The sequence below is a fragment of the Bufo gargarizans genome, chromosome 10 (genome assembly GCF_014858855.1).
Source record: "Bufo gargarizans isolate SCDJY-AF-19 chromosome 10, ASM1485885v1, whole genome shotgun sequence".
Classification (NCBI taxonomy): Eukaryota; Metazoa; Chordata; class Amphibia; order Anura; family Bufonidae; genus Bufo; species Bufo gargarizans.
This window is the reverse complement of record NC_058089.1, coordinates 81713200-81739956: the sequence shown is the minus strand read 5'-3', so window position 1 is coordinate 81739956 and position 26757 is coordinate 81713200. Positions and strand designations below refer to the sequence as shown.

Here is a 26757-nt window from a genome sequence, read left to right as displayed (position 1 = left end):
TCGGGATGTGAGTATATATATATTTTTTTATTATACTATTAGCGTCCCTACCTTTTTTTTTATTTTACTCGGGCAACCCCTTTAACCTAAGAAAAGTTTTGTGCAAGTGGAGACAATAGTAAAATGATTTAAACTCTTTTTTTTATACACAGCCAAAATACAAAAAATTATGTCTATTCACTATTCACGATTCTGTTACATATGGTGGGGAAAAAAAACTGCTATTTTCACCAGCAAAATGACAGACACCAGGACAGAACTCATCATCCTGGGGAATGATGACTGCTCATTTTCCCTGCAGCAGCTGCCAAAGGTGAAACGTGGTTCCACATACCACCATTCCAAAAAATGGCCATCCATGATACCTGGATGGCCTGAGTCCATTAGAACAGGAGCTGCTGCTTGACCTCCCCTTAATGCCTTCCATTTGGAACGACTGCCTCTATATGCTAATGGGGAAAAAACATTGTGAAAAAAGAAGAGCAAATATTTCCATTTTAATGATCTTGACAATGTACTTGACAATGGCTTTAGAAGAACTCCTGGCAGATTCCCTTTCCATGTGTAGGGGTTTAGTTTTTGTTTCTCATGCTGGGAGGCAATGATCCTTTCATTTTCAGCAAAAAAACCTCACATGTATCATTAAATCTCCTGGGAAAAGATTAATCTCAGCTAATTCCTGTTGGCAAATCTCTTTCTGTAGAAGGGTTTAGTCTACTTCCTTTAGGCAGAAACAGATCTTGTATAACTTGTCTCATTTTAAGCTCCAGATCCGCATTGTCCCTTCCAGGGCTCTCGTGGCCTTTCTAGTTTCAGCTTTCAATCAAGTCGAATATTTTTATTCTCAGCAAAATAACAACTCCTGGTTAAAAAATGTGTATTATGTGCAGTATGCACAGCTGTTGTACTGGAAGTGACAGCATGCCATTTTGGGGGAAACAACTGGGATGGGTGCTCCAGATGGTGTTTGCCAAGGTGGAACACAAACAAGCCATGGTAGAGCAGGGTATTTAGCTACAGGGTGAGGACCGTAAACTAAACCTTTCCCTGGAGTTAACAAAAGCCTACCTACGACTCTGGCTACATGTCTGAAAACGAGTGCAGACTGGATGTGTTATCTATAGAAAACAATAAAATTCCAACTTTTATTTGAAGAGGGTCTTAAAATACCAGCAACCTTACTATGAGCAACACTTCCAGTTCTTATCTGCACCAGTCTTCACACATAATGTGTAATATGTCAACAGATTCCTCCTGGACCTAAAACTTTTCACCTTTAACATACCGCCCCTAACCCCCCATGAATGCCCCCCACATTGGAGCACAGTTGCACAAAGCTGGCCAGACACATTCAATAGCTTTTAAAGAGGACCTTTCATGGGTCCAGACATTATAAACTATCAGGATACGTAGGGCATAGTGCAGGGATCTAACTGCACTTACTATTTTTCTGGGCGCCGCTCCGTCCGCCGCTGTGGCCCCCGTTCTATTCTCCCGCCTGGTATGCTAATTTTAGCATCGGATCAATGAGGAGGAGACTGAGTCTTTCTCCGCGGGCGTCTCCTTCTCCCTTGCTGAAGATCTGTCCAATCGCAGCAGAGAGCGTCACAGCCAGGGAGAAAAAAAAAAAACCTCACCATCTCCTTGGCTGTGACGCTCTCCGCTGCGATTGGACAGATCTTCAGCCAGGGAGAAGGAGACGCCCGCGGAGAAAGACTCAGTCTCCTCCTCATTGATCCGATGCTAAAATTAGCATACCAGGCGGGAGAATACAACGGGGGCCACAGTAGGCGCACGGAGCGGCCAACAGAAAAAATAGTAAGTGCAGTTAGATCCCTGCACTATGCCCTACGTATCCCGATACTCAGTTTATAATGTTTGAACCCATGAAAAGTCTTCTTTAACCACAAAAATCATTTGGCCGACATCATCTCTCCCGTCTCCCTCACAGCTTCTTCATACACATTTGGCTCGGCCAATATGTCTGTGTATGCTATGGAGACATCACTGTGTTTATTATCCCTGCACTGTGACATCACTGTGTTTATATCCCTGTACTGTGACATCACCGTGTTTATTATCTCTGTACTGTGACACCACTGTGTTTATTATCCCTGTACTGTGACATCACTGTGTTTATTATCCCTGTACTGTGACATCACTGTGTTTATTATCCCTGTACTGTGACATCACTGTGTTTATTATCTCTGCACTGTGACATCACTGTGTTTATTATCCCTGTACTGTGACATCACTGTGTTTATTATCTCTGTACTGTGACATCACTGTGTTTATTATCTCCTTATCTCTGTACTGTGACATCACTGTGTTTATTATCTCTGTACTGTGACATCACCGTGTTTATTATCCTGTACTGTGACATCACTGTGTTTATTATCCCTGTACTGTGACATCACTGTGTTTATTATCCCTGTACTGTGACATCACTGTGTTTATTATCCCTGTACTGTGACATCACTGTGTTTATTATCCCTGTACTGTGACATCACTGTGTTTATTATCTCTGTATCTCTGTACTGTGACATCACTGTGTTTATTATCCCTGCACTGTGACATCACTGTGTTTATTATCTCTGTACTGTGACATCACCGTGTTTATTATCCTGTACTGTGACATCACTGTGTTTATTATCTCTGTATCTCTGTACTGTGACATCACTGAGTTTAGTGTCCTGTACTGTGACATCAGTGTGTTTATTATCCCTGTACTGTGACATCACTGTGTTTATTATCCCTGTACTGTGACATCACCGTGTTTATTATCTCTGTACTGTGACATCACCGTGTTTATTATCCTGTACTGTGACATCACTGTGTTTATTATCTCTGTACTGTGACATCACTGTGTTTATTATCCCTGCACTGTGACATCACTGTGTTTATTATCTCTGTACTGTGACATCACCGTGTTTATTATCTCTGTACTGTTGACATCACTGTGTTTATTATCCCTGTACTGTGACATCACTGTGTTTATTATCTCTGTACTGTGACATCACTGTGTTTATTATCTCTGTACTGTTGACATCACTGTGTTTATTATCCTGTACTGTGACATCACTGTGTTTATTATCCCTGTGCTGTGACATCACTGTGTGTATTATCCCTGTACTGTGACATCACTGTGTTTATTGTCCTGTACTGTGACATCACCGTGTTTACTATCTCTGTACTGTGACATCACTGTGTTTATTATCCTGTACTGTGACATCACTGTGTTTATTATCTCTGTACTGTGACATCACTGTGTGTATTATCTCTGTACTGTGACATCACTGTGTTTATTATCTCATTGTTATTATACTTACCAATGTTTCAGTTGGTAAAATTGGGGCATGTAGGTCCTACCCCTAGAAATGCCCCAAACCCACCTGGGAACACCCACCTACAGGAAGGGTTCGCGTTAGCCCTAAACTTTTTTCGTCCCGGGACATCACAAATTTGCTGGGATTGTCTCTGAAAATTAGGGACAGTTCCGCCAAATTTGGGACAATTGGCAACTATGAAGTGAGATTGCAAAATTTTTGGGGACTTTTTGAAATAGTAACATTTCTTGAATCTGTTGTACACCCACTCAACTGCGGCAATTAGCCACTGGGGTTTCGGCACACGTGGCTGCTGGTATGTGTGACCCTACCCTTCCAGGAAGTCTAGGTCTCAATAGTAAATGACATGGCTGTGTGACAATACATCTACGTGGCCATTTTAAGAAGGGGAATGGCGGCACATTTGTATTTCACTGAGCGGATATAGAATTTCAGGGGAGCCCATGTATAATTTGTAACGGCCAGTGTTGTAGAAGTATGTGACAACTCATCGATAGAAGAGCAAGCTCAACGTGATGGACACCAGAAAAATAGGATCTAAATAGATTTTATGGACATCAATTAACCTGAGGTCACGTCGCGCAATTTATTCTCTACCATCTAGCAGCAGAATGAATCTTGTGTCCGATGTAAAATGGACGGTAGATGAGCACTGAAGGTATTCAGCCATGCAACATTTCTGTTTCTGTGAAATGAGATTTTACAGATCACAGAGGCGAGTGTTTGCAGCTAGAAATGTCAGTCCATCTTTGTAAAAGGATGATATTTAACCTTACAGTAATGGCTTTTATGTATTCTACATTGTAGTCCCTGCTGTTTACACAGAACCGCATATTAAAGAAGCGCTCTGACAAACTTTTCTTCTTCACATATAATTCTAACTCCAGAAATAATCTAGAAGTATATTTGGCTGCAGCGAATAGTTGCCATGGACTGATGCAGGAGTCATTATAATCTGACAGGAGAGGCTGAAAGTGCTGGGGGTCAGTATAATCTGATATGGGAGGCTGATAATGCTGGGGGTCAGTATAATCTGATATGAGAGGCTGATAATGCTGGGGGTCAGTATAATCTGATATGGGAGGCTGATAATGCTGGGGGTCAGTGTAATCTGATATGAGAGGCTGATAATGCTGGGGGTCCGTATAATCTGATATGAGAGGCTGATAATGCTGGGGGTCAGTATAATCTGATATTAGAGGCTGATAATGCTGGGGGTTCGTATAATCTGATATGAGAGGCTGATAATGCTGGGGGTCAGTATAATCTGATATGAGAGGCTGATAATGCTGGGGGTCAGTATAATCTGATATGAGAGGCTGATAATGCTCGGGGTCAGTATAATCTGATATAAGAGGCTGATAATGCTGGGGGTCAGTATAATCTGATATTAGAGGCTGATAATGCTGGGGGTCAGTATAATCTGATATGAGAGGCTGATAATGCTGGGGGTCAGTATAATCTGATATGAGAGGTTGATAATGCTGGGGGTCCGTATAATCTGATATGAGAGGTTGATAATGTTGGGGGTCTGTATAATCTGATATGAGAGGTTGATAATGCTGGGGGTCCGTATAATCTGATATAAGAGGCTGATAATGCTGGGGGTCCGTATAATCTGATATGAGAGGCTGATAATGCTGGGGGTCAGCATAATCTGATATGAGAGGCTGATAATGCTGGGGGTCCGTATAATCTGATATGAGAGGCTGATAATGCTGGGGGTCCGTATAATCTGATATGAGAGGCTGATAATGCTGGGGGTCCGTATAATCTGATATGAGAGGCTGAAAATGCTGGGGGTCAGTATAATCTGATATGAAAGGCTGATAATGCTGGGGGTCAGTATAATCTGATATGAGAGACTGATAATGCTGGGGGTCAGTATAATCTGATATGAGAGGCTGATAATGCTCGGGGTCAGTATAATCTGATATAAGAGGCTGATAATGCTGGGGGTCAGTATAATCTGATATTAGAGGCTGATAATGCTGGGAGTCAGTATAATCTGATATGAGAGGCTGATAATGCTGGGGGTCAGTATAATCTGATATTAGAGGCTGATAATGCTGGGAGTCAGTATAATCTGATATGAGAGGCTGATAATGCTGGGGGTCAGTATAATCTGATATGAGAGGCTGATAATGCTGGGGGTCCGTATAATCTGATATGAGAGGCTGATAATGCTGGGGGTCAGTATAATCTGATATGAGAGGCTGATAATGCTGGGGTTCAGTATAATCTGATATGAGAGGCTGATAATGCTGGGGGTCAGTATAATCTGATATGAGAGGCTGATAATGCTGGGGGTCAGTGTAATCTGATATGAGAGGCTGATAATGCTGGGGGTCCGTATAATCTGATATGAGAGGTTGATAATGCTGGGGGTCAGTATAATCTGATATGAGAGGCTGATAATGCTGGGGGTCAGTATAATCTGATATTAGAGGCTGATAATGCTGGGGGTCAGTATAATCTGATATGAGAGGCTGATAATGCTGGGGGTCTGTATAATCTGATATGAGAGGCTGATAATGCTGGGGTCACTTATTATTAATCTGAGGCACATGGTGTTATTACTTTTAGTACCTTCATCTGAGCTCGAGAAATGTTTTTTTGTATAAATGAATTTCTGAAGTTATAATGGAAAGTGAAAAGTTATAATGAAAAGCCAATACCGTCTAATACTGTGCGGAGCTCCGTACAGTATAGAACTACGTTTTATGCGAATCAGATGAAACATCCGAAGTCGATTCGCTCATCTCTACTCATTACCTATACAGAGGATGTCATCAGAAAAAAAATCTCACAAAACCCATTTAATGACCCAAACTCACTGCATCATAGGGAGTTCGGAACATTTTAAGGGTCCATTCACACGTCCGTAGTGTATTGCGGATCCACAATACACCCGGCCGGCACCCCCATAGAACTTCTTATTCTTGTCCGCAATTGTGGACAAGAATAGGACATGTTCTATATTTTCCGAAGCCGCGGACGGGAAAATTGGGGGGCGCGGTGAGGAAATGCGGATGCGGAGAGCACACTGTGTACTGTCCGCATTTATTCCTGCTCCATAGAGAATAAATGGGTCCGCACCCGTTCCGCAATTTGCGCAACGGATGCGGACCCATTCTACGAATGTGTGAATGGACCCTTAACCTGCTGTTGGTCCTGGATGGACTCCAGGAATACAGATGCGCGAGGTCAGCCTTATACTCAGCACTGTACTGTATAATATTACATATCAGAACTCAAAACATTAACTGCTTTAGGCTACATGCACACGACCGTTGTTGTGTTCCGTTCCGCAAAATGGGGTTCCGTTGTTCCGTGATCCGTTTCCGTGTGTCTTCCTTTATTTTTGGAGGATCACCAGACATGAAGGAAAGTAAAAAAAAGTCTAAGTCAAGTTTGCCATTCAAATGATAGGAAAAAAACGGACGCGGATGACAATCTTGTGTGCCTCTGCATTTTTTCACGGACCCATTGACTTGAATGGGTCCGCGAACCGTTTTCCATGAATAGGACAGGTTATATTTTTTTGACGGACTGGAACCACGGATCATGGACGCGGATGACAAACGGTGCATTAGCCGAGTTTTCAACGGACCCATTGAAAGTCAATGGGTCCGCAGAAAATCACAAAAAACGGAACAACGGACACGGAATGAAACAACGGTCGTGTGCATGAGGCCTTACAAAGTTCAAAACATACATATTTAGGCCTCCTGCACATGGCTTTTTCAGTGTTTTGCGGTCCGTTTTTCACGTATTACACACGCCAATTGCGCAAGCGATTGTCCGGAGGGCATGGGCAGGGGCGATCATTATGCCATCGCTCCGTAGCGATCGTTATGCCATTGCTTGTCCCATGTTGTCTAATGGTTTGCCAGCGTCAGAGAGCGTAATTAGACAGCACAATCTGCCGCCGGCAAAAGATGATTTTTATTGTGCTTAAAAATCACAATTGCCCGATGAACGAGCACTTGCTCATGCATGGGACACACTGCCAGATGATCGCTAACGAAAACGAAAAATCGGCAGGTATAGTATCCCCTTTCACATGAGCCAGTTTTACGCGTGGGTGCAATGCGTTATATAGCATGGCATATACATTATACAGTAATTACATAGATAAAATTGGGCTGGGCATAACATTTTCAATAGATGGTTCCGCAAAAAACGGAACGGAAACGGAAGACATACAGATGCATTTCCGTATGTGTTCCGTTTTTTTTTGCGGACCCATTGACTTGAATGGAGCCACGGAACGTGATTTGCGGGCAATAATAGGACATGTTCTATCTTTAAACGGAACAGAAATACGGAAACGGAATGCATACGGGGTACATTCCGTTTTTTTGCCGAACCATTGAAATGAATGGTTCCGTATATGGGCCGTATACGGAGCGCAAAAAACGGCCAGTAAGGCTCCATTCACACGTCTGTGGTGTGTTGTGGACCGGCAAATTGCGGATCCGCAACACACCCGCCCGGCACCCCTATAGAAATGCCTATTCTTGTCCGCAAGCTGCGGACATGAATAGGACATGTTCTATCTTTTGCGGAGCTGTGGACCTGAAGATCGGGACCGCGCTCCGCAAATGCGGATGCGGACAGCACACTGTGTGCTGTCCGCATCCATTCCGTCCCCATAGAAAATGAATGGGTCCGCACCCGTTCCGCAAAATTGCGGAACGGATGCGGACCCATTTGCGGACGTGTGAATGGAGCCTAAACGGGGGAAAAAAACGGTCGTGTGCAGGAGGCCTTATAGTAACCCAAACAAAACAGGAAATGCACCTACAAAAAAACTAATAATGATTATTATTTATATTAATAACAATAACATTGTAATCATAATTATAATAATGGACGGTCTCATCTTCAAAAGGTCTGTAATGTTCAACAGGATAAGCGCACTCTTATGAGAGAACTGAGCGAGCCACTGAATTAGAGCTCAGTTCTTGCCAGTCCCCCTCTAGCCCATCTGTATGGGTTGCATGTTAAATGAGCTGTAATTAGAGCTAATTTGTAATTAGTGGCCTGCCAGCTGCAGCTTTTTCTCCAAAAAGTGGAGAAAACACATATCTTCTGTGGGTATATGTGACTGCTAATAGCCAGTGTGAGATGGCGATTTCTGACACAGGCTGCTCTGGCTTGTGGTCAGGGCCGGCACCACCCATAAGCAAAGTACGCCACCGCGTAGAGCGCACTCTTGCTGGGGGCGCCGGTGCCGCTCTGGCCAGGCTTAACATTAGGACCTTTTTATCCGGCCCGCAGCGCCGCCTCCTAGCTAATTTATTAACTTCACTTGCCGCTGAGGTAAATGCAGAGAAGCGCCGTAATCTCGCACAGGCGCACTGGATACAGTAAGCCTGCGCCCGGGCCGTGCGGACTACTGGCAGAGGCATCGTCGAGCTAAGTGCGCATGCACCGTCTTCCAGCACACCTCGCTCAACGATGTCTCTGCCAGTAGTCATCACGGGCGCAGACTACTGTATCCAGTGCGCCTGTGCGAGATTACGGCGCTTCTCTGCATTTACCTCAGCGGCAAGTGAACTAAATAAATTAGCTAGGAGGCGGCGCTGGGCGGGGAGGGGATCTGTAGATGTGACACTCGTGGGGATCTGTGGATGACACTCGTGGGGATCTGTGGATGACACTTGTGGGGATCTGTGGATGACACTTGTGGGGATCTGTGGATGGGACACTCGTGGGGATCTGTGGATGTGACACTCGTGGGGATCTGTGGATGTGACACTCGTGGGGATCTGTGGATGTGACACTCGTGGGGATCTGTGGATGTGACACTCGTGGGGATCTGTGGATGTGACTCGTGGGGATCTGTGGATGACACTTGTGGGGATCTGTGGATGTGACACTCGTGGGGATCTGTGGATGTGACACTCGTGGGGATCTGTGGATGTGACACTCGTGGGGATCTGTGGATGTGACACTCGTGGGGATCTGTGGATGTGACACTCGTGGGGATCTGTGGATGTGACTTGTGGGGATCTGTGGATGACATGGTATGTAGCTCGAGAGAGAAAACGTGGCCTTACCACAATGAAGGGTACAGTCTGTATAAATAGGTGGGCGATTAAAAAGGGGCGGGTCAAAGGGTGTGGTCAATAGGCGGAGTCAAGTGGGGCAGCAAAATTAGTTTTTGCCTAGGGTGGCAAAAATCTTTGCACCAGTCCTGCTTGTGGCATGCTTCCTTGATGGAGTCACTGGGCTCTACTGGGATAGTTTCACATGGACGACGTCTCCATCCAGGTGCTGGCCAAGTTCAGAATGGAAGACTGAAGACTGACCCATTCAATTAGGGCGAGCTCACATCACCGTTTATTTTCCGTTCTTCTGATCCTTTTTAGGTCAAAATTAGTACAATGCAATAATAAATAAAAAATGGCCCCAAAGGTACATAGCCTTTAAAGGGCTGGATGTTGTGAATAGAGCTGAGGACATGGGTTGCTATATGACCGCTAGCACATCCGCAATACCCAGTCCCCATAGCTCTGTGTGCTTTTATTGTCTAAAAAAAAGATTTGACAGATATGCAAATTAACCTGAGATGAGTCCTGTCCCTGAGATGAGTCCAGCAGTGAAGGAGCCCAGTACCGCCCCGCATACTCCGAATCTCCTCCTTGCTCCCCGACGTCACAGAGCTAGAGCGCCGTAATCTCGCGATGCGAGAGCTAGCGCATGCGCAGTTCGTTTCCTGAGGCTGATGCCCGCACAGGGAAGGAACACTATGCCGACACTGCGCATGCGATAGCTCACGCATCGCGAGATTACGGCGCTCTAGCTCTGTGACGTCGGGGAGCAAGGAGGAGATTCGGAGTATGCGGGGCGGTGCTGGGCTCCTTCACGCTGGACTCATCTCAGGGACAGGGCTCATCTCAGGTTAATTTGCATATCTGTCAAATCGTTTTTTTGAGACAATAAAAGCACACAGAGCTATGGGGACTGGGTATTGCAGATGTGCTAGCGGCGATCTAGCAGCCCATATCCTCTCAGCTCTATTCACAAAATCCAGATGACAGGTTCCCTTTAAGTCTTTATTACACACTCCAATAGCGCAAGCGATTGTCTGGAGGGCAAGGAGGGGATCTCCTCCGCAGCATGGGCAGGGGCGATCATTATGCCATCGCTCCGTAGCGATCGTTATGCCATTGCTTGTCCCCATGTTGTCTAATAGGTTTGCCAGCGTCAGAGAGCGAAATTAGACAGCACAATCTGCCGCCGGCAAAAGATGATTTTTATTGTGCTTAAAAATCACAATTGCCCGATGAACGAGCATTTGCTCATGCATGGGACACACTGCCAGATGATCGCTAACGAAAACGTAAAATCGACAGGTGTAGTACAGCTTTTAGGTCCCTTTCACACGAGCCAGCTTTACGTGTGGGTGCAATGCGTGACATGAACGCATAGCACCCACACTGAATCCTGGCCAAATTATTTCAATGTGTCTATGTACATGAGCGTTTTTTTTTCACGCATCATGTCCTATATTCTGCGTTTTTCACGCAGCCCTGGCCCCATAGAAGTGAATGAGGCTTCAGTGAAAAACGCATTGCATGCGGAAGCAAGTGCGGGTGCGATGCGTTTTTCACTGATGGTTGCTAGGAGATATTGTTTGTAAACCTTCCGTTTTTTTATCACACACGTGAAAAACTCATCAAAACGCATTGCACCCGCGCGGAAAAAAACTGAACGCAATTGCAGACAAAACTGACTGAACTTGCTTGCAAAATGGTTTTCACTGAACGCAACCGGAACTAATCGGCCACGTTCGTGTGAAAGGGGCCTTACTCACTTCTCCTCGTTGAGAGCACAGGCACACTTGGACAAGATAAATGTGCATGAGTATAGGTGGCAATAGTTTTCGTTCTCTGGCGGTGGCTTATCTCTTGTGAGAACAAAAGATCGGGCATTTTGAAATTCACCATGCCCAATTTTTCTTACCCCTGACACATACTACCATGCACAGAAAATAGTCTGCTCTTATGTGTAGGGCTCATGCAAGTATATGTGTCACTGTGCAGGACCCTTGCACTCACCATTGCTTTATGCATGAGCCCTTCCCTTAGCCCTTCCCATTTTTGCAGTCTGGATCCGCAAAACAGGGATACCGGTCGCGTGCATTCCGCATTTTACGGAACGTCCAACCCTATGATAGAAATGCCTATTCTTGACCGCAATTGAGGGGCCATGGAATGGAAGTACGGATGTGTGCTGTCCGCATCTTTTGCAGGCCCATTGAAATGAATGGGCCCGCATCCGTTCTGCAAAATTGCGGAACGGGTGCTGTCTGAAATATAGGGTCTTGTGAATGGGCCCTTAGACTGTAATAAAATACTAATAACGCAGTTTAAATAGCTCCGATCATGGAGACACATGTATGCATGCGCACAGACACACTGAATAAGGCTATATTTATAGCTCGTCAGACTCCAGCATTGTGTGCTTTCCTGGCAGACTGCAGTAATTACAAGCAGAGATCCTGGACGTAACATGAAAACCAAAGGCTAAAACACATCCAAAACCCGTTTCCATGAACACTTCTTCCAAACAACTCATTTCTATGTGCCCCTCCCTCAGCCCTGTGTAATTATACAGTAAATTATTACCTTCTAAACTGACCAGCTGCTTTCAGTTACCTCTTGTTTTTGACTTAAGGAATATTGAAAGACACAAAGGACATTATACTTAAAGAACAAACACTGACTGGGTCCTCTAAAAACAGCAAAAAGACAGTCACTTGTACATATAAAACCTTGCCTGGTTCTCATCTGCCGGCCATACACATTCAATGGACATCGGCCGAATAATCATTTAGCCGACAGCCATCTCTCCCAACTCCCCATACACATATCTGCTCCGTTCGGCCAAGCTTCTACCGCTGCCAGACAAACCTGGTGGCTTATGCAGTTCCTGAGTACAGGGGGTATCTGCAAATGGTTTGTTATGTTATATATATTTAATGTAATGTACAACCAGCATGACCTGGTATGGTATCTTGGAAGTAGTGGGCTGGTCCTGATTCCTGTCTAGAGGAAAAGTTATAGTCTAGTGAGTGAGAAGAGATGAAGCAAACCCATGTGCTCCTTCTCCTTAGGTTTCAGGATTCAGAGACTAACAGATCTCTGTGAAAGTTACTGCTTCAGCTACATCAAGAAAGAGAGAACGATAGAAGAAGGAGACAAGAACTTAGAATCTGCATGGCCAAGCATAGGAGTCAGTAAAGTAACCTGCAACTACAGCTATACAGAATTTACTGCTTGTGAGGGATTACAGTTAAGACATCCATCACACTTGATCAATTTCTGGCCGCACAGGTCACAAAGTCCTGTATTCTGCAGTGGACCCTATAGCCACAATTGCCAGATTACAGTTACCAGCCAGAGAGACTGTAGCAAGATAGCTTACCAAGAGAACCATTATTTACACAAGACCACTTAGGCCAGTGATTGGCTGCAGCAGTCAGCATAACAAAGCCCAGCAGGGAGGCTGGAGCAGCACTGCTGAAACGGAGGGGGTTCAGACAGTGAGTAAAACGTATTTTTATTATTTTAACAGCGCCTCTGCCTAAGGCTACTTTCACATTAGCGTTTTTACTGGATCCGGCAGGGTTCAGCAAACACGCTTCCGTTACTGATAATACAACCATCTGCATCCGTTATGAAGGGATCCGTTGTATTATCTTTAACATTGCCAAGACGGATCCGTCAGGAACTCCATTGAAAGTCAACGGAGGATGGACCAGTTTTCTATCGTGGCAGACTGTGTCAAAGAAAACAGATCCGTCCCTATTGACTTGCATTGGGGGTCATGCCGGATCCATCTTGCTCTGCATTCCAGGATGGAAAGAAAACTACAACATGCTGCGGTTTGCTCTCCGGTATGGGAATGGAACGGAATGCATTTTGGAGCACTCCGTTCTGTTCAGTTTTGTCCCCATTGACAATAAATGGGGACAAAACTGAAGCGTATGATGGATCTCAATACCGGAAAACAAAAACGCTAGTGTAAAAGTAGCTTTAAAATTTTTTTAAATCGGACAACCCGTTTGAATGACAGAATGCCTTGTTAGGTAGTGCCATATGGTCATTCCTCACACTCATACTGCTAAATAACGCATTTGCCATGGGGTCATGTTGGTTGCTATCCGGCTTTCCCAGGAGAAAGCAGTTTGTAGGCCAGCTCCTGTTTTCAGCTATGGCGTGACAATTACAGTGGAGCAGCACTCATATGACAGCAGCTCCTGCAGTAATCCATGAAGGCAGATCTATTTGCAGGAACAAAAAGGTACCGTAATTTAAATTTTTTCTGCTTTTTAAATATTGGAAAATATTTTAATAATTTGTGCAGTGTTGTATGTACTCCATTCTACAGGATGCTGAAAATGTAGCGTTCTGGAATAAAATAAGAATGTGTATTGGATGCATAATGTTTCAGTTATGGAAATACATTCAAGATGGGCTTATTTTTTGGGATGTGGGAATGAGCTTCACAATGGGTAAGCATTGTGTGGATGCAGCTATGTGCTTCGTCAGCTTCTAATATAATTCCTGTTTTATTCCCGTGTACTTCATAAAGGCATTGCATGTTACAGACTATTATTTCTATTATATCTTAGCTAACAATAGAACATTTTTGTTCTGTGGCCAAACTTTACATGACTATCAGATGGAGGGCCTCTGGCTCAAGAGCGTAGTCCAGGGGCGTTGCTAGGGTCTCAAAAGATCCAGGGCCCAAGCCCCAATAAATATTGCCCAATTCTCGAAGTCAACCAATCGCCCCCTCCCAACCCCTAGTGCCAAACACTAGCACTGAAGACATTTTACTGTATTTGCTATACAGCAGCTCATACCTTTAACATCCAGTGCCTCCCAGGTGACGTCTCCTCTGATGTAGATCTTCTCTGTCATCATCTTCTCCATTCAGTCCGGACAACTTCTCTCAGCCGCGCCTCGTATCTGCAGAGTGTGAAACACGGACATCTTAGCTTCCTCACTTTTCTCTACCCCCAAATACTATCCTTAAGATAAATGAGTGCCCCCCATAGTAATAGTACTCCTCATAGTCCCCCCAATGGTAATTCCCTTCTAGAATACCCTCATTAGTAATACTGCCCCCTACAGTGCCCCCAACAGTAATAGTGCTCCCTAAAAGTGCCTCCATTAGTAGAAGAGCCCTCCAGTATTAATAATGTCCTTACAGAGCCCCTAGTAGAAATAAGGCCCCCTATTGTTATCCCAGTGGCAATAAAGCTCCCCACAAACCCCTCAGTAGTAATAAGGCCCCCATAATGCTTGCACTAGAAATAAGGTGGATCTATAAGTCCCTCCTATAAAGCCCCCAGTAGTAATAGGAACGCTTAATGTCCCCTGGATTTAAAATGTCCCCACAGTGCCCCCAGCATTTATAATACTCCCTACTGTTATAATGCTCACCCTGAAGTGCCCCAGTATTTATATAGTCCCCTACTGTTATAATGCCCACACAGTGCACCCATTTTTTATATTGCCCCCTACTGTTATAATGCTCGCCTTGAAGCGCCCCCAGTATTTATAATGCCCCTTGCAGTGCCCCCTGTAGTTATATTCCTCCGTTTACTGTCCTCAGAAATTATAACTCCTCAGCCCCTCCACCATACACTATCTCTCCAGCCCCCTCCAATATACAGTTCAATGTAAATAACATCCCTCTTTATCTACAGCCCAGTCCAAAAATACAGTTCCATGTATATAACATCACCCCCTCCCCAGCCACCTTCAACATTCAGTCCCATGTAAATAACATCACCCCTCAATATTCAGTCCCATATAAATACCATAACTCCAGCCCCCCTGTCCCACGTAAATAACTTCAGCCCTAACATACAGTCCCAGTTGAATAACTACAACTCCCAGCATTGCTCTGCCTCTCCCTTCACTTACCTCTCCTTATGTAGCAGACCTCACCACAGCTTCTTCCCAGGCCTTCTCTTCACTGCTGTGCCATCCTCTCCTGCACTGGTCACATGATGGTGACATCATCCCAGGTCCTTTTCAGCTACTGCATTTAGAACTGATCACATGGACTGTGATGTCATCACAGGTCCTTCAGCTCTTGCAAGGCATTAGATTTAATTGTATTGCCATCCTGAGGACGCAGTGGCGTACATATAGGGGTCGCAGGGGTCGCAGTTACGACCGGGCCCGGCACCCCAGGGGGGCCCGGCCGCCTGCTGACCCCTGGCCCCTGCTGCGTCTGGCATCCATGAACCATCCGTCCGATTCACATATTTAAGACAATCACATAAGTTGCCCCTCCGGGCCCGCCCGCCCCCCGCCTCCTTCCTCCCTCCCTCCTCCTTCCTCCCTGCGGTCAGCGCCGGCGCCGGGCCCGTGAACTCCCGCGAGACCTGTGTGAACTCCTGCCGCAGGTCTCGCGGGAACATGCTCGCGCAGGCGCAGCAGAGCAGACGGGACCCGGACGGGAGACAGAGACGGAGTTGGACTTCGGAGGACTAGGAGACATCACAGTGACAGTTCACTTCCCCCTAGTGCAGTGCCGCAACCGGTAAGTAAGGAAAAGCCGCACAGTGCACTGACTGGAGTTGCAGTAGTGAGGGCTCAGGGCCCCCCTGGCAGATGACGGGGGGGGGGGGGGGGTTGAGCTGCCTGGCAGGAAAAGCCCGCCCACAGTCCTAGCTTGCCCATATATTACATGGTCAGCCATTCATCCGAACAGCTGGCACGCAGCACTACACTACCTGCTGCAGGGAGATGCATGCCCAGCCACAACTGATATCGCCAGACCCACAGTGAAATCCCTTTTAAAACAGCAAGACTGCGGTTCTTTAGATGTCAGTGCCCTCGACTCCATATAGACTTTACCGCCTCTAGGGCTGTGTCTGTGCAATAAAGTCTCCTGAGCCCCATCCCAGCATTCCTGAGTTATTCCCATCTTCGTCACGTCTTCTCATCCTCCTTTCTGCATCATGCCCTATATGCCCTCAAAGCCCCCCCCCCCCCCATCATCTGCCATGGGGGCCCTCACTGATGGGATTAAGGTCTTTGGGGCCCGCCTTTGGCTGATCCTGATCTGAGGGGTCTTGACTCTTTCTGATGATTGATCTGGTGGCTGATGGGGGGGGGGTCTTTGGGCTGATCTGAGGTCTGATGGGGGCTGACTGGGGGTCTGGGCTGATATGAGGTCTGATGGGGGCTGACTGGGGGTCTTTGGGCTGATCTGAGGTCTCATAGGAGCCGACTGGGGGTCTTTGGGCTGATCTGAGGTCTGATGGGGGCTGACTGGGGTCTGGGCTGATCTGAGGTCTCATGGGGGCTGACTGGGGGTCTTTGGGCTGATATGAGGTCTCATGGGGGCTGACTGGGGGTAGAAAACTAAGATGTCTGTCTGTCAAACTCTGCAGAGATGAGAGATGGCTGAAAGAAATCATCATGGTGGTCCGGTCTGAATGGAGAAGATGAAGAAAGAGAACATCTACATAAAAAGAGACGTCACTGGATGTAAGAGCTATGGGCGTGATATATAGGTAGGGCTGTGCGTGGGTGTGGCTTGAGGGTGGGTAACTGGGCGGGGACACTGGGGGGACGGGCGGCGGGGGGGGCCCTTGGATCAGTTTCGCACAGGGGCCCCATGGATTGTGTGTACGCCACTGTGAGGACGGCAATACGGTTATATCTAACAGGCAGACAGGACATTCGGGGCCTGGGACAAAACATCAGGGGACCAGGCCCCGAATGTTTTAACCTAGCAACGCCCCTGGTGTAGTCCCTCAGGAACCAGCACACCAGAGGAAATCCCATCAAAACCTACATAGGGCAGGTTCTTGTCAACCTGTACAACCCCTCTAAGACTGGACTGCAGACAGGGTTTTGCAGTCTGAATGACTCCATGTTTATTTATCTGGACTATCATGGACATGCAAAGATAAAAATTAAAATTGCCTGGAGGAGGTTTTTGGCATTGAGCTTTGAAAGGATAAACGAACCTGGAAGCGTAGTAATCACAATTGGAAAAACAAAACCACAAGGCCTTAAGCCTCATTCACACATCAGTGTTTCACGGACGTGTGCTGTACATGTTTTCCATGGACAGCACACGTCCCTATTCATTTTAATATGTGTATTCACACATCAGTGTTTTAGCACGGTCCGTGGGTCAGTGTTTTTAGTACGGATGCATGCTCTATTCTGTCCGTGTTCACGGATCCATCATGCTTATTATAGTCTATGGGTCCGTGAAAACCACGGATGCCATCCGTGTTGCATCTGTGTTTCACGGATCATTAAGAAGAGATTCTTTAAAAATTATTTTTCAGCTGTTCAGTGTCAGTGAAACACGGATGCAACATGGACAGCAAAAAACGGACACACGGACCAAACACGGATCCTTTATAGATACATCACTGACCACCTGCTCATGGATTTGAGCACAGACACGAACGTGTGAATGAGGCTTTATTCACATGTCAGTGTTTTGGTCAGTGATTTCCATCGGTGATTGTGAGCCAAAACTAGGAGTGGAGCCTCCACAGACATAAGGAATAAGGGCTGCTTCACACGAGCGGATGCCGTGCGTGACATCCGCTCCGTGAATGACAGCCAAGACCCGGTGCAGACTGCAGAAGCACGGAGCATTAACATGATTGATAATGCTCCGTGCCTCTCTGTGATCTCTTTACTACGAAATCACAGTGACAACTTTATCTCACTGTGATTTCGTAGTAAAGAGATCACAGAGAGGCACGTAGCATTATCAGTCATGTTAATGCTCCGTGCTTCTGCTGTCCGCATCGGGTCTTGACTGTTATTCACGCAGCGGATGTGACGCACGGCATCCGCTCGTGTGAAACAGCCCAAAGGGGAAAGAGCTGCACCTGTTCTGTGTGGCTCACAATCACTAATGGACAACACTGACTGTGAATAAGGCTACATGCACACGAACGTTGTTTGTTTCCGTGTTCTTTGCGGATAGGTTGCGGACCCATTCATTTCAATGGGTCCGCAAAAAATGCTGTCCCATTCAGTATGTCTGTTCCGTAGCCCCGCAAAAAATATTGAACATATCCTATTCTTGTCCGTTTTAGGCAGTGTTACAATGAATCTGCGGGGGAAAAAACGGATAGCAATTTGCCGACCGCAGAGGGAGCCTGAGAAACAGCTACGGCTACCACTTCCAAGCAAGGCAGCATGCGCGCAAATTACCTATTAGGTATAATTAGGTGAGGGCCTGTAGGAGAGCTGACCCTGTAAAACATTGTAGGTGAGGGCCTGCTGGTGAGCTGACCTCAAAAAAATTATATGCGAGGGGCTGCAGCTGAGCTGACCCTGTAAAACATTATATGCGAAGGGCAAAATATGCGACGAATAAGCATGTTGATATGATGGAAGAGGAGGAGGATGAGAAAAGGAAGATTCAACCATATACCCTTGTTTGTGGTGGAAGGGGTGAATGGGAATACAGTGTATTCAGTACATTATAAACAACACATTTAAAGTGCTTTTATGTTCATCAGCTTTCCTCTGGTGGAGTCGAGAAGTCATGGTCAATCCAGGCCTTGTTTTTTTTTATAAGAGTCAACCTGTTAGAATTTTCAGTTGACCGGCGGATACACTTATCTGTTATAATGCCACCAGCAGCGCTAAATACCCGCTCAGACAAAACGCTGGCGGCAGGGCAGGCCGGCACCTTCAAGGCGTAGAGCGCCAGTTTGTGCCACGTGTCCAGTTTGACACCCAGTAGTTGTAAGGCACTGAGGGATCATTAATGACGCTGACAAGGTCTGCTATGTACTCCTTCACCATCTTCCAAAATGTTTCCCTCCTTGTGACACTAGGCCAAGCATCAGGGTCAGGGTGCTGGCGGGTGTCATAAAACCGTTCCAGGCTTTGGAGTGTTGCCCTGCCTCTATTGGAACTGCTGTGTGTCTCCCCTCCTCGGTTGGCCAAGGAACTACTTGGCCGCCAGCGTTGTCAGATGGAAATTTTTGGAGCAATTTTTCAACAAGGATCTTCTGGTATTGCACCGTTTTGCTCATCCTCTCCACCAGAGGAATGAGAGATGAGAAGTACTCTTTGTAGCGGGGGTCAAGAAGGGTGAACATCCAGTAATCTGTGTTGTCTTAAAAGTGTATAATGCCTAGGTCGCTGGAAAGGCAGCCTAACATAAAGTTAGCCATGTGTGCCAGAGTACCAACAAGCAAGACTTCGCTGTCTTTATCAGGAGGATCACTCTCAATCTCCTCATCCTCTTCCTCCTTTTCTGCCCACCCATGCTGAACAGATGGAATTAAACTTCAATGGTTACTACCCTCTTTAGCAGAGGCAACCAAGTTACGGCCATTATCAGAAACAACCATGCCTGGTTGTAGGTTGAGTGGCGAGAGCCACAGCTCAGTCTAGTCTCTTATCCCCTGCCACAGCTCTCCTTGTCCCCTAAGCATATCAGCTTCAGCACAGCCTGTTGCCGCTTCCCCACTGCAGTGCTACACTGCTACACTGCTTCCAGCTACCGACTGATGACTGACTGGTGCTGCACACGGAAAATTTGGATGTGGAAGTGGAGGAAGAGGTGGAGGAGGAGAAGTGGGGGTTGGAGCAACTAACATAGGTGCTGGCGGAAACCCTGATCGACGTAGGGCCCGCAATCCTTGGCATTGGTAGCACCTGTGACATCCCAGGGTATGACTCGCTCCTGGCCTCCACAACATTCACCCATTGTGCCGTCAGGGAAATGTAGCATCCCTGGCCGAATGCACTTGTCCATGTCCGTAGTTAAGTGGACCTTCCCAGTAACTGCGTTGGTCAGGGCACGTGTAATGTTATGGGAAACATGTTGGTGTAAGGCGGGCACGGCACACCTCGACAAATAGTGGTGGCTGGGAACTGCGTAACACGGGACTTCCGCCGACATAAGGCTGTGGAAGGCCTCAGTATCCACAAGCCTAAATGGCAACATTTCCAGTGCCAGACATTTGGAAAGCTGCGCATTTAGTGCTATGACTTGTGGGTGGGTGGTTGGGTATTTGCACTTGCGTTCAAATGCCTGGGGTAAGGACATTTGGACACTGTGCTGGGACACGGAAGTGGATGTGGTCGCTGATGGTGCTTGCAAAGGTCCAGGTGCAGGGCGGGAGGCTCCTGGGCCTGCGTCTTGGACAGGGGATTGGCCAGCACGAAACACCGGGGAAGAGGAGGCAGTGGTGTGAGCCGCAGACACAGATTGTGGACCCAGGCGATCAGCCCACCTATTATGGTGTTTTGATGCCATGTGGCAGATCATGCTGGTGGTGGTGAGGTTGCTAGTGTTCATGCCCCTGCTCATTTTTGTATGGCACAGGTTGCAAACTACAATTCTTTTGTTGTCTGCACTTTCCTCAAAAAAGCTCCAGACTGCGGAACATCTACCCCTTGGCAAGGGAGATTTCCGCAAGGCGGTGCTCCGTGGAACAATTGCGGGCCTGTCTGGTGTGGCCCACCTTCTCCCTTTTGCCCCCCCACTGCTTCTTCCAGCCTGTTGTGGTGCTGCAGATCCCTTCCCCTCTGTACTGCTGTTCTCGCTCGGCTTTCCACCTTCCCAGGTTGGGTCAGTGACTTCATCGTCCACCACATCCTCTTCCACTTCCTCACTCTGCTCATCCTCCTGACTTGTTGACCTAACCACAACCTCAGTGATTGACAACTGTGTCTCATCCTCTTCCTCAACCTCTTAAGACAGTAATTGCTGTTGAGTTATTGGCAACTGCGTCTTATCATCATCCACCTCATTAAACAGTAATTGCCATTCCCCACCGTCATCTTCTTGTGACTGTGGATGCTCAAGAGTTTGGGAATCAGGGCACAAGATCTGTCCCTCTTCAAGCGTGCTTGGCGAGAGGGCTAAATCAAGGAATGGCGAGGAAAAGAGGTCCTCGGAATATCCGAGTGTGGGATGACTTGTTTGGCCAGACTCTCCATGTTGGGAGGAAGGAGTATCAAGACTGGACTTGGTGGAAGACAGGGTGGTGCTTAACTGACTGGAAGCATTATCTGCTGCAATCCAACCGACCATCTGGTCGCACTGGTCTGACTTCGAGAGTGGTGTCCTGCGCTGCCCTGCAAACTGGGACATGAAGCTAGGTATCGTGGATGACAGTTTTTTTGTGCTCTGGCAGGAGGCACAGTTTCAACGAGCCCAGGGCCACGGCCTCTGCGTGCACCATCAGCATCACGGCCACTTCCTGGTCCCTTACTGCTCGCCTTTTTCAGTTTAACTGTGATATATGCTTGAAAGTATGTCACACGAACAGTAGCCTAGGATTTGGAAGTGTATGCGCAACATTTTTTAAAAAGGTATTTGGTATGTGGAAACGTCACACAGGAGATATCCCGCAGATAATGTCAATGCTGTCACCGGAGGCTAATGAAAAATTACAGGGAATGTTACAGGTATTTAGGATGAGGAAACATTATACAGGAAAGGTACCACCGGTAATGTAACTGTCCGCAGCGTCTACGGAAAAAGTACACTGTATGTCACAGATAAAGTTTTTAGGCGCACACTTTACATAGGAGATGTGGCGCTGGTAATGTCACTGTCCGCAGCAGACACCTTCTATTAAAAAAGTACACTGGATATCACAGATATTTTTGGGATGCACACACTTTACACAGGAGATGTTGAACGGATAATTTAACTGTCCACAGTGGCCTATTAGACGCTATTTAGCGCAGTATGCGCTAAAAATATATATTGCTGCTGTCATCACACACAATAGTCCTTAAAAGGACGTTTGGGTCTCTGAAAAGTTTTTGTAATAAAAATCTTCCAATAACACTCCCTACACTGTCTTTCCCTTCCTATGCTCAGCTCTTCCTGATTAAAACTGAACCGAACACGTGTTATCGGGTGCTTTATAGCACCTGATGACGCGTTCTGGCAAGCCAATCACTGTAATGCCAGTAGCCAACGTGGCTATGGCATTACAGTGCTTGCCAGTACCTCCCTGCATGTTTATTGGCTACGTGCATGGAGGAGACTCGAGCATTGCGCTCGATCATATGCGGTACTCGGCAGAGTACCGCCAAGTGCCGAGCATCGAGATGCTCGAGCCGAACAGGTGTTCGGCCTAACATGCTCGATTATCACTATTTATTACCCCAGACACAAGTTACAGGCCTGGTAGACAGATCTTCAGCATTCAGCTTTATGTTATTTGAAGGATACTAGTAGTTTAGAAGTTGGTAGCTACTAGGCGTGTACAAAAAACAGATTTAAAGGAGTTGTCACTTCAAATGGCATTTATCATGTAGACAAAGTTAGTACAAGCAACTTACAAGAGGCCGGTGTTCCGTGATATTTCCCTACCCGTGAAATTTCCCTACCCTCGTCACTTCCTGTTGTGACGCGGTCGCACCGGACATGACGTTCCCAGCTTTGGAAGGAGGTGTGCCGCGCCGCGCAGATAACTGATATACGTGGTCCTTGTGACCTGGATACGTCTCTTTTATGTGCTGTAATATTTTTATAAAACTTCACTTTTATTTATTTATTATTATTAAAACAGCTATTTAGACATTATAGACTCTTTAAAAATTCTCAGTGATAGACTGGCTGGTTAATTGTTTTACTCTTTCACCATTTATTGTCTATATTTCTTTCCAGCAGAAAGTTGAGGGTTAATATGTTGTAGTGACTTCGGCTGTGTGTGCGCTCCGGCTGGCAGTCACGGTTCCAACCTCCTCTTATGCTGTTTCATTAGCTCTTGTCTGAGCTTCTGCTATTTGTATTGCTCTCCTTTATTTACTGGAGGTAGATATATAGTGTTCACTCCAGCCGCTGGATCGCTACGAGAGCCGCGCAGGCGCATAACGACGGGGTAGGGAAATTTCACACAAGAGTCAGGGAGAAGGGGCCACCTAATGCGCTTGCACCTTACCTCTCAGCTGGGTCCAGATGATCAGACACTGCGCGTGTGCAGTGAATAGTAGGGAGATTTAACAGAACAAAAGGCTATCAGATCTCCCTACCCCCACAGTGCGCAGGCGCGGTTATCGGATGGATGTTTGGTATAAAAGATCTCCCTGTCCGCTGGTGCGCACGCGCTGTGTATCCCGACAGGAGTAGTTAGCCGCGCTTGCGCACTGGCCCGTAATTTTTCCATACCCTCTAACCACTGCTGAGGCTCCCGGCGCATGCGCAGTGTCGGCCGGTGTCCAGCTGAGAGGTAAGGCGCAAGTGCATTAGGTGGCCCCTTCTCCCCATCTCTGGTGTGAAATTTCCCTACCCCGTCGTTGTGTGCCTGCACGGCGCGGCACACCTCCTTCCAAAGCTGGAAACGTCATGTCAGGTGCGGCCGCGTCACAACAGGAAGTGACGAGGGTAGGGAAATTTCATGGGTATGGGAAATATCACAGAACACCGGCAAGTGAGACAACCCCTTTAAGTGTCTGATTAGTAAATTGCATGGAAAAATTGTCAGTCACCGTGTACAAATTAACAAGACCAAGCACTAGCATAGCTTTAGGTTCGGTGTGGCTGATTTATTTATTTTTTTACAAACATACATTCATCCCCTTCAGGCAGGAGATTATCAGGCTGCGGTTCTATCAAAGCTCATTCCTGATGGATCAATAGCTAATGGATATCATTCAGTCGTGCTGTGTAGAACTGATCCCATTAGAGACATTGTGGCAGAGCAGTATACACAGAAGAACCACTGTCTATATTTTTATATGCTTTAGAATTGGTACACAGAAAGCAGACGATGAATTTCATGGTAAATTATGGGAAGGACAACTTCAGAATTGAAGCATTAGAGATGCTTCATCTAAGTAAAGCTGCTTGAAAAATAAAATGATTTGCGCCATACCTTTCCTGGGGGCTTTCTGAGTTCTCCTCCTCCTCGCATATCCATGGATGGTGGCACTTGATAAATTTCTTGAGATGGGGCCATTGATGGTGGCACCTGGTAAATATCTTGTCCTGTCCCTGCAGAAGGTGGAACTTGATAAATGTCCTGAGACTGAGGTGGGCTGGTGGATCCTACTGGCACCTGGTAGAGCTCCTGTGATGGATTCATGGATGGAGGAACCTGATATATGTCTTGAACTTGACTTGTGAACTGATGTTGGGGTAGCTGGTTCTGATACAAAGTAGGCTGCTTAGAAGGAGTTGTTTGACCAGGGTGCTGTGACCCCTGAGGGGCCTGGTAATGTGTTTGCTGTCCTTTGGGTGGGGCTGGAACCAAGTAAACACTATCTGCACTCTGGCTCTGGTAAGATGAGTGCATTGGGGTGTACTGATTTGTGGAAAGAACATTGTAGACACTTTGATTGTTATAAGGCAAAGGGGTTTGAGGTGGCTGCTGCTGGGCCTGTGGTTGAGGTTTCTGTTGGCTCTGGTCACTTCCTTGTTTCTTGTCGTACATTCCCACCAAAATTTTCAGCCTGTTTCCAGGGACAATTCCTTGTCTTCCATGCAGAGAACAAAGCCACCAGCCTTCTAGACCTTGGGTGTTACGTTCTAGCACCGTCATGATATCCCCCTTCCTAAAGGACAACTCGTCTGGTGACTCCGCAACATTGTCATACAGAGCTTTGGCCAATACATTCTGCAAAACACATAGATACAACAACATTAATGACAATGTTTATGGGACAATTCCTTAATTGACCAAATTGGTTCATACCAGTGGTCTTCAACCTCTGACTATCCAGCTGTGGTAAAACTATAACTCACAGCATGCAATGAGAATCACAGGCTGAGAGTTGTAATTGTGCCAGAGCTAAAACTTTCAGTATAGACACTGGTTTATATGATTATATTATGTACATACTGTAAGTAGTCTTTTAATTTTTAGAATTAGAGAAAACCCAACAGAGAAAACACACAGAAATACACTTTATGCCTAATATACTGTAGCATAGCTGTATGTAATGTTGTAAGCAGCAGTGAGTTAAATACCGGTAAGCATTTTAATTATGTAGAAGGCAATGTGTGCAGTCTTCCCTTCCCACATAAATGAATGTATCTGCAAAACAAATATTAAAATGTCTCTGAAACCCGGAGGAGTAATGTAACTTTGTGAAATATTAATAGTTTAGCAGACTCTAGTCAAGGAATGTGAAGTATCTCGCAACGGAGACGGAGAGGTCAGAGTGCTCAAGTTCAAAGCTACTAGTGCTAATCTCTCTGTTCATGAGGGGAGAGGGGAAATATTCCCACCAACCAAAAGGGACACTAGTTAACAAACCACTACATTCCACCCAACAATTGTGGTTCTTCCAATGATCCGCCCATGGGAACAAATACAAAGCAACGAAAGTCTCCAAAAACACATCACAACACAGAACACACAACAGCCCTAATACAGTATATACAGTTGAAATCAGAAGTTTACATACACTATATAAAAAGACACATATGCATGTTTTTCTCAATATCTGACATGAAATCAGAATAAACATTTCCAGTTTTTGGACAGTTAGGATTACCATAATTTTTATTATTTGACAAATGCCAAAATAATGAGAGAGAGAGAATGTGTTATGGCATTTTTATTACTTTCTGCAAAGTCGAAAGTTTACATACATTTCATTAATTCATAAATTTCATTAATATTTTGTACCATTGCCCTTAAACTGTATGACTTGGGTCAAACATTTTGGATATCCTTCCACAAGCTTCTCACAATAGTTGGTCGGAATTTGGGCCCATTCCTCCTGACAAAACTGGTGTATCTGAGCCATGTTTGTTGGTGGCCTTGCTTGCACCTGCCTTTTCAGCTTTGCCCATAAATTTCCGATAGGATTGAGGTCGGGGCTTTGTGACGGCCATTCCAAAACATTGACTTTGTTATTTTTAAGCCACTTTGTGACCAGTTTGGCAGTATGCTTTAGGTCATTGTCCATTTGGTAGACCTATTTCCCCCCAGACTTCCTGGCTGATGTCTTGAGATGTTGCTTCAGTATTTTCACATAATCTTCTTTCCTCATGATGCCATCTATTTTGTGAAGTGCACCAGTCCCTCCTGCAGCAAAACCACCCCACAACATAATGCTGCCACCCCGTGTTTCACAGTTGGGATGGGATGGTGTTCTTAGGCTTCCAAGCTTCTCCCTTTTTCCTCCAAACATAACGATGGTCATTATGGCCAAAAAGTTCAATTTTAGTTTTGTCAGACCATAGGACGTCTCCAAAAATGTAGCTCTTTGTTCCTGTGTGCATTTGCAAACATTAATCTGGCTTTTTATGTTTCTTTTGGAGTAATGGCTTCTTCCTGGCAGAGTGGCCTTTCAGCCCATGTTGATACAGTATCGACACAATCTTACCAGCTTCCACCATCATTTTCACAAGGTCTTTCTTTTGTTCTTGGGTTGATATGCACATGTCGGACCAAAGC

General features: G+C 46.1%; 1 protein-coding gene across 1 annotated transcript in view; it reads right to left on the bottom strand.

Moving 5' to 3' along the window:
- Window positions 1-26757, bottom strand: part of BCAR1 (BCAR1 scaffold protein, Cas family member) — a 166999-nt gene that overhangs the window by 62576 nt on the left and 77666 nt on the right. The window contains exon 2 of the mRNA XM_044269843.1: window positions 24226-24966. Coding sequence (XP_044125778.1) covers window positions 24226-24966 — 741 coding nt within the window. The remainder of the gene's footprint in view (window positions 1-24225; window positions 24967-26757) is intronic.